Genomic DNA, 12334 nt, shown 5'->3' on the forward strand with positions numbered 1-12334 from the left:
TTATACTTTTATTGGACAGAATTCACTTTGCACCATTTGCAGTTTAAGTAGCTGAGAGTGTTTATCAGACCATCACATCTGTTATGAGCTGAAGTGAAGAGCTGGTTTGAAGATTTGTGAAAATTGTACTCATTAAACTATTGATACTTCTGCTGCTACTTCTCACCTCCACTGCTACCCACACTAATATCAGACAATGTCACTGCGCTGTGTTGATAGTCCCTTCCAGTTTTATTGTTATTCATGTTAGTACAACAATGGCCTTATTTTGAGTTAAGTCTTCGTTCTGGAACCTGAGAAAACAATTTAATTGATTAAGCACCCACTTAATCAATTAGATTGTAAATTCCCAATTCTAACAACTGTAAACTCCATCTGTGCTAATGAAAACTATGTGATACAACTGAAACCTCCGGAACAGCAAGTAAAATGAACTTTACTTTTTAGTATGTAAAGTTCATTTTTAATAAAGTCAAAAATTCAAAATTATTCAAAATTGTATTGAAAAAAGTTGTGCTAAGGTTTTTATGTTCTTATTTTAGTTTAATATTAATTATTAGTTAGTTAGGCCATCTAATGTCTTTTTTTTTTAGATTATATTCAGATATCATTTACCTGTTAAACATAATTTACTTTATTAGATCATTAAAAAAACATGTTTGTATTGCATTTGATATATTTGATCTAATGTTTGTTAATGTTTATCATTTATTTTAATTGGATTTATTTTATTTTACGCTCAGGTTTATTCGACATAATTTTGGGAGGGCCTTTTTTTTATTACGTTATTTTGCACTATACAGCCTACTGCTGCTGGACCCATTAACCTTTGTCGTTGTTAACTGTAGTAGCGAGATGTAGCCTCCTGTTTTGCTTGCAGTTTACCGTACTGTTTGTGTGTTTGTTTGTCTGTGTGTGTGTGTGTGTGTGTGTGTGTGTGTGTGTGTGTGTGTGTGTGTGTGTGTGTGTGTGTGTGTGTGTGTGTGTGTGTGTGTGTGTGTGTGTGTGTGTGCGCGCCAGCAGCAGAGCCCTGTTAGGAGGAGTCAGTGGCGGGGGGGAGGCGGTGTGAAGAGCCGCTCCGCGCGCTCACTGGCTGCTCGTCCGGTGCGTCTGTGTGTGTGTGTGTGTGTGTGTGTGTGTGTGTGTGTGTGTGAGAGAGAGAGAGAGAGAGAGAGAGAGAGAGAGAGAGAGAGAGAGAGACCGTTCACAGGTCGCACTGCCGGGACCGAATAACGGTTATTGGACAAGTGAAGCTCTCGGTGTGCGGACTCCCAGCTGCACCAGGGTGCAGTAGTACCGGGACTGGGAGAAGTCAAGAGGAGACTTTACGCACGGAGGAGATGGAATACATTGAAAGGACTCGGACTCTGTGAAAGTTTGCTTCTGGTTTTCTGTCATGGAGCCGCAAATGACAAGACAATTAATCCCAGTGAGGTCACCCATCACTCTCGCATGGGTCTGAGGTGCAGCGGAGGATGTCACCTGCATCTTTAAAGAGTAGGTCAAAGCTCCTGCAACAGTGACTTTCTGCCCCTAATTCTGCAGACAGACCTCCGTCCTTCTTGCCGTCACCGCCAGTTACCGGCTGTAGCTGCAGAATTGGTGCATTTGTTGCGCTCCTGTAGCCTCATATATCTTTGCACCATCGCGGACTGCGGCAAAAAAAACAACAACACAATAGCGGCCAACCGTCTCGTAAACACAGGTGAGCTGCTTTGAGGAGGACAGTCCTAGTATACATTTGTTCTGTGATGCGACAGTTTTTATATCTCTGAACTAAAGCGGAGATTTTAAACAGAGCATAATATCTGTTGGTAAATAGCCTGAGGATTGTTCCGTGGCCCCGGTTCAATCTCGGATCATGAATTTGCTAATTAAAAGCAAAAATCTTTGATAGTTTAAAATGCATGAATCTGGAATGAGATTAAATTCGGCTGTTGTTTTTTTTTCCATTTTAAAGGTCTGAACAAATGGTGTTAATCCACCTTGTCTGACTATTTCATGCACTTATTCTGCATCAGCTTGTCGCAGTTTATGATTGAAGCTTTGTAATGTTAACATAATGTTTGAAATATTCAAAGCCCAAATTTAGTACTTTGTTATTGCTGCAATTTCTCTCGATGTAACGGGTTTGGTTTGGGAAAGTTGGGTGATTTTTCACTGCACTGGTTGAACCTGAGAAGGTTAAAGTCAACTACAAGGTGCAATTCGCAGTTTGTTTTTGTTCGTGGGATTAGATGCCAGTGTGTACATTTATTCTGATTTCCATGAGTTACATTTTTCTCTGTTTATATCGCTCAGATCACCTTGACATGCCTGCACCGCTCGTCTCTGCATGATGTTTCCCTGTTGAGAATTCACATCTTCTGGATATTCAGACATAAAAGAGAAGGAACGCCCTCCTTCCTCTTCAACACTAATAAGGCAGTATAATCTCTGGAGCTCTGACTCACCATGGGCACTGTACTCTCCCTGTCGCCCGGCTCTCGCAAATCAAGCTACTATGACAACCGTCCAGGCTCGCTCAGCCACTACCCGAGCCTCAGCAGCCGCTCTCTCAACACCCAGAAAGACCGCGGGCTGAAGAGGGGCCAGTCCATCTTCCTCCCGGCGCTCACGTGGAAGCGGCTGGTGGCTTCGACGAAGAAGAAGGGCAACTCCAAGAAAGCCTCCGGCGGCCCGGTGGCTCTCGGGGATCCTCTAAACAACAACAATATCAACATCTACCAGAAGGACCCTGTGCTGCACCTCAACCGCGAGAATGTGAAGAAGTCCCTGTCGTGTGCCAACCTGTCCAGCTACGAGGGCCCAGCCGGACTGGGTCTGGGGCTCGGCTACGGAATGGGGATGGGGATGGGGGTGGGTCAGGGGTACGGATATGGCTACAACAAACCCCAGCAGCTTTCCTCTGTGAAGAAAGTCCCTCAGGGGACGGTGACCTCGTCTCCGAAGCGCGTCATCGTCCAGGCCTCCACCAGCGAGCTCCTCCGCTGCTTGGGGGAGTTCCTGTGCTGTCGCTGCTACCGCCTGAAGCATCTGTCCCCGGCCGACCCGGTGCTCTGGCTGCGGGCCGTCGATCGCTCGCTGCTGCTGCAGGGCTGGCAGGACCAGGCCTTCGTCACGCCGGCCAACGTCGTCTTCGTCTACATGCTGTGCCGAGACGTAGTGGAGGGTGACGTGGTGGCGTCGGAGCACGAGCTGCAGGCCATCCTGCTCACCTGCCTCTACCTGTCCTACTCCTACATGGGCAACGAGATCTCGTACCCGCTCAAGCCCTTCCTGGTGGAGGCGGGTAAGGAGGCCTTCTGGGACCGCTGCCTCGCCATCATCGACGCCACCAGCGCCAAGATGCTGCGGATCAACGCAGACCCGCACTATTTCACACAAGTATTCGCTGAACTGAAGAGCGAAGGCGGCTGTGGCCCTCAGGACTATAGTCGGGTGCTGGATCGGTGAGAGGAGGTTCGAGCGCCCGTCCTCGCTGACCGCATGCCTTTTTGTACGCCCATGCACACATAAACTTGCACATAGACACACGTTGTCTCAGACAGATTCTTGTACCCCTTTGTCTGCTATGAAGCGACGAAGGCCTATCTCGACTCTCGACAGACTAATTTCAACCCCCCCCCCTAGTCTGTGTTTGCTGCCGTCCTCCCTTCCATCCACAGATAGAGTTCCTCTGGTATTTGACTAAAACAGGCTTATAGTTGTTTTTTCACTGTAGTACCCACCTGGGTTTACGTTGGGGAACCATTTGGTCCACCTGTCCCATATCTGACCCCCTGTGTCTGGAGCACCCAGCATCCCAGCAGCCTCATCCACCTCTGTGAATGTGATCAATCAGTGTGCACCGGGCAGGAGTGAAACAAGACTCAGACAATACTATCCACACAGGCCAAGTTATATTTCTTTGGACAGCCCAAGGAGATGTCCTGATGTCCACCGCTGACTGAGCCTCGTGTGTCAGCTGGGAAAAGTATGACTCAGACTGATGGGAACAGCTGAGAGGTCCGCGACAGGTCCTGCTGGTCCTGCTGTGTAGTCAGAAAAGCAAAACAATGTTTTGTGGAGCCTTTTGAGCGCCGTCTCGCTTGAGGGGACAGTTGCTGTTTTTTTTTTTTTTTTATCTTCACTCACTCAAATCTGACAGTAGCTTCCTCCGTGTCTGATTTAATCTGAGGGGAGTTTCGTGGTGGAAGCAGAACTTGGATTTAAGACAGGCTGGTTCTCTGTGAGCATATGCATGGCCGCGCGTGTGTGTGTGTGTGTGTGTGTGTGTGTGTGTGTGTGTGTGTGTGTGTGTGTGTGTGTGTGTGTGTGTGTGTGTGTGTGTGTGTGTGTGTGTGTGTGTGTGTGTGTGTGTGTGTGTGTGTGTGCGCGTAAGCATTGTAGGCATTGTGCAGTGGACGGCAGCCAGGGTCATCAGCTGTTTACCCTGTCCTTTGTTCCCTGAGTCTTGTTGACAGGGCACCCACAGCCGTGGTATTAATGAGATTAGCAGATTACTGCAGCCCCTCCCCTCACTCAACCTCTGCCCCCTTCTTGTCCGGTCGGCAGCCCTGCAGAGCTTCAGTGGCTAATCCAAGCCGGGCTGGACCGAGCAGGACTTTAAACGCACACGTGCACAAACACACACACACACACACACACACACACACACACACACACACACACACACACACACACACACACACACACACACACACACACACACACACACACACACACACACAGTCTTCAGTGCGTGAATAAAATGCTGTGTGTGTGATGCACGTGTGCGGCTCAGGGTCTGAGGTGGAGGCATCCAAGCTCACCGAAGGCTGTCCAGGCAGGAGCGACAGATTGTTGTGGTTAAAAGGGAGTTTGTTGTTGCCGCTTCTGAATTCGTCCCACTTTCTCACGAGTCACCTGCGCATCCTCATCTGCCATCGAGAAGCTTTCAGGGACGGGGAGTTGATTTCTCTCATGTCCCTTCCTCAACCCATCTCGCTTTCTGAATTATTCCCTTGAATGAACCGTTGGCATTTCTGCCTCAGTGGCTTGAATCTCTATTCCCGGGTGTTTTAATGTGTGTTTGCATGCTCTGGCATCACAGATGAGCCAAAGGTTTATCGTTTTACAGATTTTCAGGGAAATTATATGATTTGTTTGTTGTAGCTCATCAATTTCCTAATTTTATCAAGTTGATTTTAGGTCCCTGTGAATCTAAAAGTTTAGATTCCTGCTGTAAGAGGTCACTCCATTTTACAGGAACTGACATCATCTTGTAATGCATACAGTTTAAAGCTTAGAAATTGAGCACAAATTAGCTGCTAATTATACTTTCAGTGGTTAAAAAGACATTATATAGTTGTATTTAAATTGCAATTTTCAGCTGAATCTTGTTTTTTTAGAGTCTTTAAAGCTGTTTATGATCAAAACTGGTAAATTTGCAGATTTTTGAAGGTGTCACGGTAACAGCAAACAAAACTTTAAAAAAAAAAACAACTGCCGTGTCTCGTGGTTGGAAGAGGGAAGCTAACGGCGATCTCTTGTACACAGCCTGTATCGAACTATCCGCCCAACAAAGACTTAATCTTATTGTCGCCAGGCATCTGGAGGCCTCCTCCGCGTGCCAATCGCTTTGCAGTGATGCCACACTATCTGCTCGCCCACAAGGTCGTATGACAAACAAGTATCCTGTCATATGTGACCTTTACACGCATGCGCACACACATACTCTCCTTGGGTAATCCAGTCTTAATCCTCCCGCCCAATCAAATAGAGACAGGGAGCGCAGGATGAAAACGTGGAGGAATGCCGAAAAACGGTTCAGAATCCGATGGGATTTGGTGCGGCACTCCCTGAACCGTTTGGCCCCTTCGAGATCAGCCTTCAAGTCCAGCTCTAACAAACTGGAGGCTTCAGAGGCCAAGGGCTCAACCCTGCTGCTTGTTCCAGCTCACCCAGTCTTCCTGCCTCCCCGCCCACCTGAGGGACTCGCATGAGCTTGACACCAGTCGGCCCGGGAGGACCGACAGCGGTGATTCACACTCTCAGAGTCGAGAAGTGAAACATCGCTGTCTCATTTCTCTGGGGCTTTGACTGGCAGCCATTTTGGGCTTGTTGTTGCAGTCACTGGAGCTTTCTCTTTGGCCGGGCTCAGCCTTTGACAAGGACACTTGTGTCTTGACTTTACCCCCCCCCCTCCCTTCTCCCCTCCAACCCCATTTCCACACACACACACACACACACTCAGCTGTTGTTCCCTGCCTGTTTCATTAGATTTGACACCGCACACCCGCCAGCCATTGTCAGGACGAGGAAGGGCAGAATGGGACGGTTTGTTGGCATCGGGTCAGTTGTGTTTGTGAGTGAATGTGGGTCAGAGTTAAGCGCAACATCTGCTTCCACCAATCGCCTCATGCAGACCTGGACGATAATTAGATCAGAAGATACAGTAAAGCCTGGTCAAGTGTTGATGTTAACGAATCAGTGACAAATGAGGAATAACCTGACGCGGCGGTTCCTTGCTCACATTTGGCTCCTTCCTCATGGTCACCAACAGACACAGAGGAACCTCCTTTGTTTAAGTCGAACTGAGCATTGACGCAATTTGTCCAATGTGACGCAATTTGACCGAAAAGGCCTCTGTCCCCTCTCTCAGCACATCTGTCCAATCAGTCGCCGAGCTCCATCGTGTAGCTGTTCCTCCAATCGTTTCACGGAGCCGAGCGGCTTCCAAGCCAATTAACTCGCATCTTAGCTGGAGCACTAATTTTCTTCATCCAATCAAAGCCCCCGGCATGATCCCCGAGCTCTGGTACCTGACCGACGGCAGACAGACACACGATGCCCTAGACATCTCTTCGGATAATTCACAAGGCTTGTTTTGAGGAATGCGACCGGTTCCAGGTATTTAAGCAGGATTAAACACTCAGTGCAATCTGGACCTCACTCTGTGGAAGGGACCTTTATCTGGGAGTCACCTGGAACAATAGTTCAGCCTTTGACTGGCTCTGATTTGGAGACTTTTGGGTTTGAGTAAACAATGTGATAAAAGACGTTAAGGAGAACTTTGGTGTTAGTTAGTATTTTTCTTACTGTCAACAACCACCATACATGAGGCTGAATCTTCACATTTAAGGACTTCCCTAGTTTGTCTGCATGTTCATCTGCAAACCCATTTGTTCATACTCAAGACTCTAAATCTCATAAAATGGGTCACGAATTTATAATTCTATTTAAAAATAAATAAATAAATAAATAAAAAAAAGAGGCTTTCCTAAAAAAGCTGGGCACTGTAGTTTTTAGTTACTCATACAGGAGCAGATTTTGAATATGTTGGGGACTATTTTCAGCTGCGGATGAATACAGCAGCGAGGTGTACTGTATGTGGGATTGACTTAGAAAAACTGCAGTGCCCACATTGATAATAGTTTTTGGAGAAACAGAGATCTCTATGGTGCAAAGGAATAAGCTTTATCAGGTTTTTGGTGTTTCCGGGGGAATTGTTGACAGTAAGAAATTTAAAAAAAAACTGCGTATCAACACTTATCCTTTGAGTCGCCACAGCTCTGTGAGTTGTGTTATTTCAGTATGCTGCTGTAGGTTGGTGTGACATTTCAATGGCACCCCGTAGACTGATGATGTAAATACGTGGTCGTGTAACAAAAAGACTTGTTAGTAATGAAAAAAATGAACAAAAAGAAATAGTCTTGCTGTGTAGTAGCATGCATGCCAACCAGGTAGTTTAGACTTTTTTTTTCTTTTTTTTTTTACCTCTGCTTTTTTTTTTTTTTTTTTTTTATATGTGACGTTTGAAATGTTGATTTCTTTGGTAACTTAAAACTGGATCTCACCGGAGTGTTGCTTTAACGGAAACGTGATGTCAGCAGTATTAAAGTCTGTTACGACTGCAGGAATTAGCTGTCATCATTATGGTGGTCGGTTCATGTTTAGAAACAATAGAGACAAAAAAATGTAAAAAAAAAAAAAATCTCATCTTTTCAAGCTTGTTCCTGAAATAGCAAAGCATGTGAATTCATACGAGAAATGCCAGAATTAAAACTTTAACGCCTGTTATTTTCAATTCTCACGACTTTCTCAGACTTCATTCGTCACTTGGTCAGTTTTGAAACCGGAGCTCAGCCTGTTTTGTAGCTAAACCACTGCAACAAGGATGTCACTGCCTCCTCAAGAGTCACAGCACACGTACAACATGATCGAGTTAGAGGCTATCAATAGCTTTTCTCATCAGTGCACCAGCTGGTGACACAAAGGCGGACATTGTACATGTAGCGGTGGACGCCGGCAGCTCCGGCTCGGCCTGCGTCCTCACCGACTGTAGCTCCAAACTCTGATGCAAAACAGCACTTCAGATTTCACAACTCCGTCAGCGCTGGACAGATGTTAGCACAGAGATGAATACACAACCGTCTGGCGTCCATCTCCTTCTCCTCTGCCGCCCCTGAGTTTCCATGGTTACGCTCCTCAGCCATCGTTGTGACTGTCACACCAAAATGAAGCAGGGCATCACCTCGAGTGACTTTCGTAAAGCCACTCCAGTGCGGGCGTCTCTCTAAAAAAGTAAGAAATACTGTTGATGGGGAAAACTTGAAGAAAAACAAATGTGAGTTTCATTTTTTGTTTTTTCATGTTGTTTTTGTTTGTTTATTTCCTTTTTCATAATGATGATGACGTTGTTTACTATATTGATTATTTAATAAAGTATTGAGCTGAAATCCAAAACCTGCCGTTTTCTGTTTTTCACGCGTGCACCTGCGAGGCTCACACACTTAACCAAACTGCCTTTGTCCTCCACACAGCCCACGTGATTCGCTCTCTCTGCCTGCAATCCAGCTAACTTCAGACCGGCAGTAAATTCACGTGGGACATAAAATAGCTTAATACGCAGCCACACAATAGCCCCCACGCTGCAGATGGCCTTTTGGCTTCCTGTTGGAGTGGGGGGGGGGGGGCTGCGCTCCTTATGAGCATGTCTCTGCACTCAAATCACCATCCTCCCCGCTCTGACCACAGGTGGAAAAACGCTGCTCTGTGAGGGAGCCTCTACATGTGCTGTAAACATCCAATGAAACATGAAAGCGCAAAATTGGTGTTGCAGAGTACAGAGAAAGCTTCGTGGTGCCGGTTTGAAATGAGAAACGAAGAGAGTTAAAGCAGGTGTGGTGTGCAGATTTAGAAGCAAAGGTCAGCAGAGCGTCGGCTGCAGGCTGCCTTCTTCTGTCGCTGCGTGTTATCATTGATCTGCAGCGCTCACATTCAGACGACACCTCTCTATCTCATTTTCACACACTTTCTTTGACACAGCTGTTGCATGAAAATCCGGATTCCAACACTATGAAATGAAAACTGAAACACTTTTTTCTTGCTTTTATATATATATATATATATAAATATATATTAATATATATATATTAAGACTCCCCGTCAACCCTCAACCCTCGAGCACGCTTCCATCATCTTCCCAGGTCACACGTGTATACAAATCGAACCGATACCGTGTCAATAGAAAACTTTACAAAGGAGTACTGCTACCTGAGGCGGACACTAAACAAAGGATTTTTTTTTTTTAGGGCTTCGATCTAATTGGTTTTGGATGCTTTCATTTAACCTAATATCTGGTGAACATCCAATTTCATTGTGAGAACAAAGCGATCCTTTAACGGGGGCCACGTTTGAAAAAGCGGCTGCCAGTCCAGTAATTTAACCTCGTGAGAAGTGCACTGCTTGATTTTGGTGCAGCCAGCTTTCACACCGGACGTGTGCCGCACCTGACCAGAGGCCTCATTTATAAAACAGTGTTGTTCGATCCATATTAAGCGTTCTCACACACAAAGAGACAAACATGACACCCACACCGGCACGCAGCGTTCCTTTTCTAAATCACCCGTGAAAATGTGTGTACGAAGACGAGCCTCGTATCCCACCATCTACACCATCAAACATAAATGGATAACGCAAAGCACTTCATGACTGCTCGTGCATATTAAATGAGACACGCTGCTCAGCGGTTCTTTGGTCAACCAGCAACAAGCGGACAGGAAGACCAGGAAAAGGAATTTTTATGACACAGGAATGGAAGTGCTTTCGGGTGGAGGATAGAAAACACATGTTGTCAGCCTGTGTTTTGTTCGGGGCACTCTTTCTTGGCCTGAAACCAAGCCAGCAGTTTGCTGTTAAAGAGATAGACCATTTATTTTTCCTTTTCTATGATGACAAATGAGCTTTAACTTCTGAGGTGCTGCTGGTAGATTTTGTGTCCGTTTGTATGCGGTCAGGTAGTTGTTTTATGCTGAGCTAAGCTAACCGTCTGCTGACTTAAAGCTACTGTGCAGATATGAGCATCATGTTGACGTTGAAAAAGGAGAAAAATGTCTTTCAGCAGAAGATAAAAACTGTAATACATCAAGTCTTTTTTTTTTTTTTTTATCGCAATAGACCTAAAATGTTTCCCTTTTTTCCACACATAGCTTTTATCATGTGACAGATGTCGCCCATAAAACTACGACTGAAATGTGACTTTTCAGCTAAAGAGGCTTACTTGGCGAGGAGGCGATGCAACTGTCTGGTCTCCCTGTCTGATGGTATTGGAAAATGATTATTTAAATGCCATTTACAGTATAATCTGTTCACGATGCAAAGGGCAGCGGAGGGGAGAAAAAAAAAACATATGGTGCTGGTTGGAGCCGGGGTCAGCGGCCGAGGCCGGGGAGACCTCAGGGGGCAGAGAGGTGTGGGGGGGGGGGGACAGGGATGGAGGGGAACAGGGGGACATGGAGGGGGGTTGTAGGGCTCCGATAAGAAAAAAAAAAGGAAAGAGGACAGATGAGATGAGAAGGAGCTGCATCGCTGCAGATGGCCGCCTCCGCCCGCCTCCGCCCGACTGAGTCCCGTCCAGCTTTCTCCGGTCCTCCTAGGACACAAATCACCGGCTCCCTGCCTCCCAGTGTCACACTGCTGCAGAGCTCCTGTGTTCCCAGCGGCTTTCTGAAAGCCTCGGCCGCTGTTCACTGGCTTTTATCGGCCCTCTGGGATCCGCCGTGCACCAAAAAAAACAACAACAAAAAAAACCCTGCTGTCGTGGTTCCTATGCACGGCATCCAGAGACATTACCACTTTCAAGCCGCGCTTGAAATTGAGCTACACTTTTCCAGCACCACATATGACCGCGTGACATCAAAATACATTTGAAAATCGTATTTAGTCATTTTTAATTGGAAATTTGAACAGTTATTGACGAAAACAAGTTAAATCACGCTGCATCTGTTCCGACGTGAGCTCACTTCGTTAGCACGGTCAGCTAATTATCTTACGGTAATAAAATATTACTTCAAAGGCAGAGAAGCATACCGTTAAGCGATCATATCGGTTTGTGGTTTAAATGTTAAGTAAAAGAAAAAAGTAAAAGAAACCCACATCCCCAACCAGCACTTCCACTGAGTAGTAGCAGCTGTATGAGGTTGAAGCTGACATGAGCAGGTCTGTGGGAATGAGAGCATGCCGGTCTGTGAGTATAATCAAGTTTTTAATGAACAATTTTCCTGCTAGTTGAGAAATGCAGCAGGCATTTGGGTCTCTTTTGTTTTATTGGTGTTAAAACACAAAAGTAAGCCATCGTTAGCCTGCTTCATCCGTGATGTTCCTGCTATAAGTCAAAATGTCTGCCATAAAAAAAATGTCCGTTGCATTTAGACTTCCGGTTCGACACCGCAACGTAAGAACAGAACCTCTTTATTTTAAGGTCGTCTGAATCAGTAACCAGGGAGCTTCCTTTTTTTTTTTTTTTTTACCAGGGACACGTTCGCTTCAGCCTCAGTCATTCAGCGCAATATCACGAAATAGGTAGCCATCAAATGAAAATTCTATTTTACATTTTACAAGTTTGTTCTTTGAAAACAAATCAGCTCAAAACATTAAAAAGTCAGTCTGGTTCACAAATATATCATTAGCTCAGTTACCAGTTGTCATTTCAGCTGACAAATTCAACAGTGGCTGGAAAACCGGTTTTTAAAATCAAGAAAACATTGCTTCAGAAATGTTGGTCATCTTTCACCGTGAGTTTTCCATGTGAAAACAGAGTGAGCCTACTACTTACATATGCATAAATAATTATAATAAATAATGAATATAATAGATAATAGATCAATATAAATCAAACTACTTATTCTTTTTGTCTTTGATTCTGTCATATTTTGTCTGCAGGAATTTGAGTAAATCTTTATTTTAATTTCTGACCCTTATTTTATCAGGATGTCCCATTGAGGTCAAAATCTCTTTTACAAGGGACACACGGCCCAGATACAAATTCGTACAAATTCACCAAAAACTG

The 12334-nt window shown here is 45.4% G+C and overlaps 1 protein-coding gene across 2 annotated transcripts; it reads left to right on the plus strand.

The window, feature by feature from the left end:
- The first annotated feature begins 1116 nt into the window (after nucleotides 1-1116).
- Nucleotides 1117-5332, plus strand: LOC138634168 (cyclin-dependent kinase 5 activator 1). Of its 2 annotated transcripts, none has more exons than XM_069720848.1 (2): nucleotides 1117-1705; nucleotides 2302-5332. In XM_069720848.1, exon 2 carries the CDS (start codon nucleotides 2455-2457, stop codon nucleotides 3454-3456), a length of 1002 nt encoding a protein of 333 aa, XP_069576949.1. In that variant the 5' UTR covers nucleotides 1117-1705; nucleotides 2302-2454; the 3' UTR covers nucleotides 3457-5332. The 2 variants fall into 2 exon arrangements, with proteins under 2 accessions (XP_069576949.1, XP_069576950.1); XM_069720849.1 differs by having other exon boundaries at nucleotides 1117-1497.
- The last annotated feature ends 7002 nt before the right edge of the window (nucleotides 5333-12334 follow it).

The sequence above is a fragment of the Brachyistius frenatus genome, unplaced genomic scaffold (assembly GCF_029030835.1).
Source record: "Brachyistius frenatus isolate BFR_SWC_R1_liver_20210118 unplaced genomic scaffold, ASM2903083v1 Contig_253, whole genome shotgun sequence".
Lineage (NCBI taxonomy): Eukaryota > Metazoa > Chordata > Actinopteri > Embiotocidae > Brachyistius > Brachyistius frenatus.

Coding starts and splice junctions, on each gene's coding strand:
- LOC138634168 (XM_069720848.1), top strand. CDS start 2,455: ATGGGCACTGTACTCTCCCTGTCGCCCGGCTCTCGCAAATCAAGCTAC.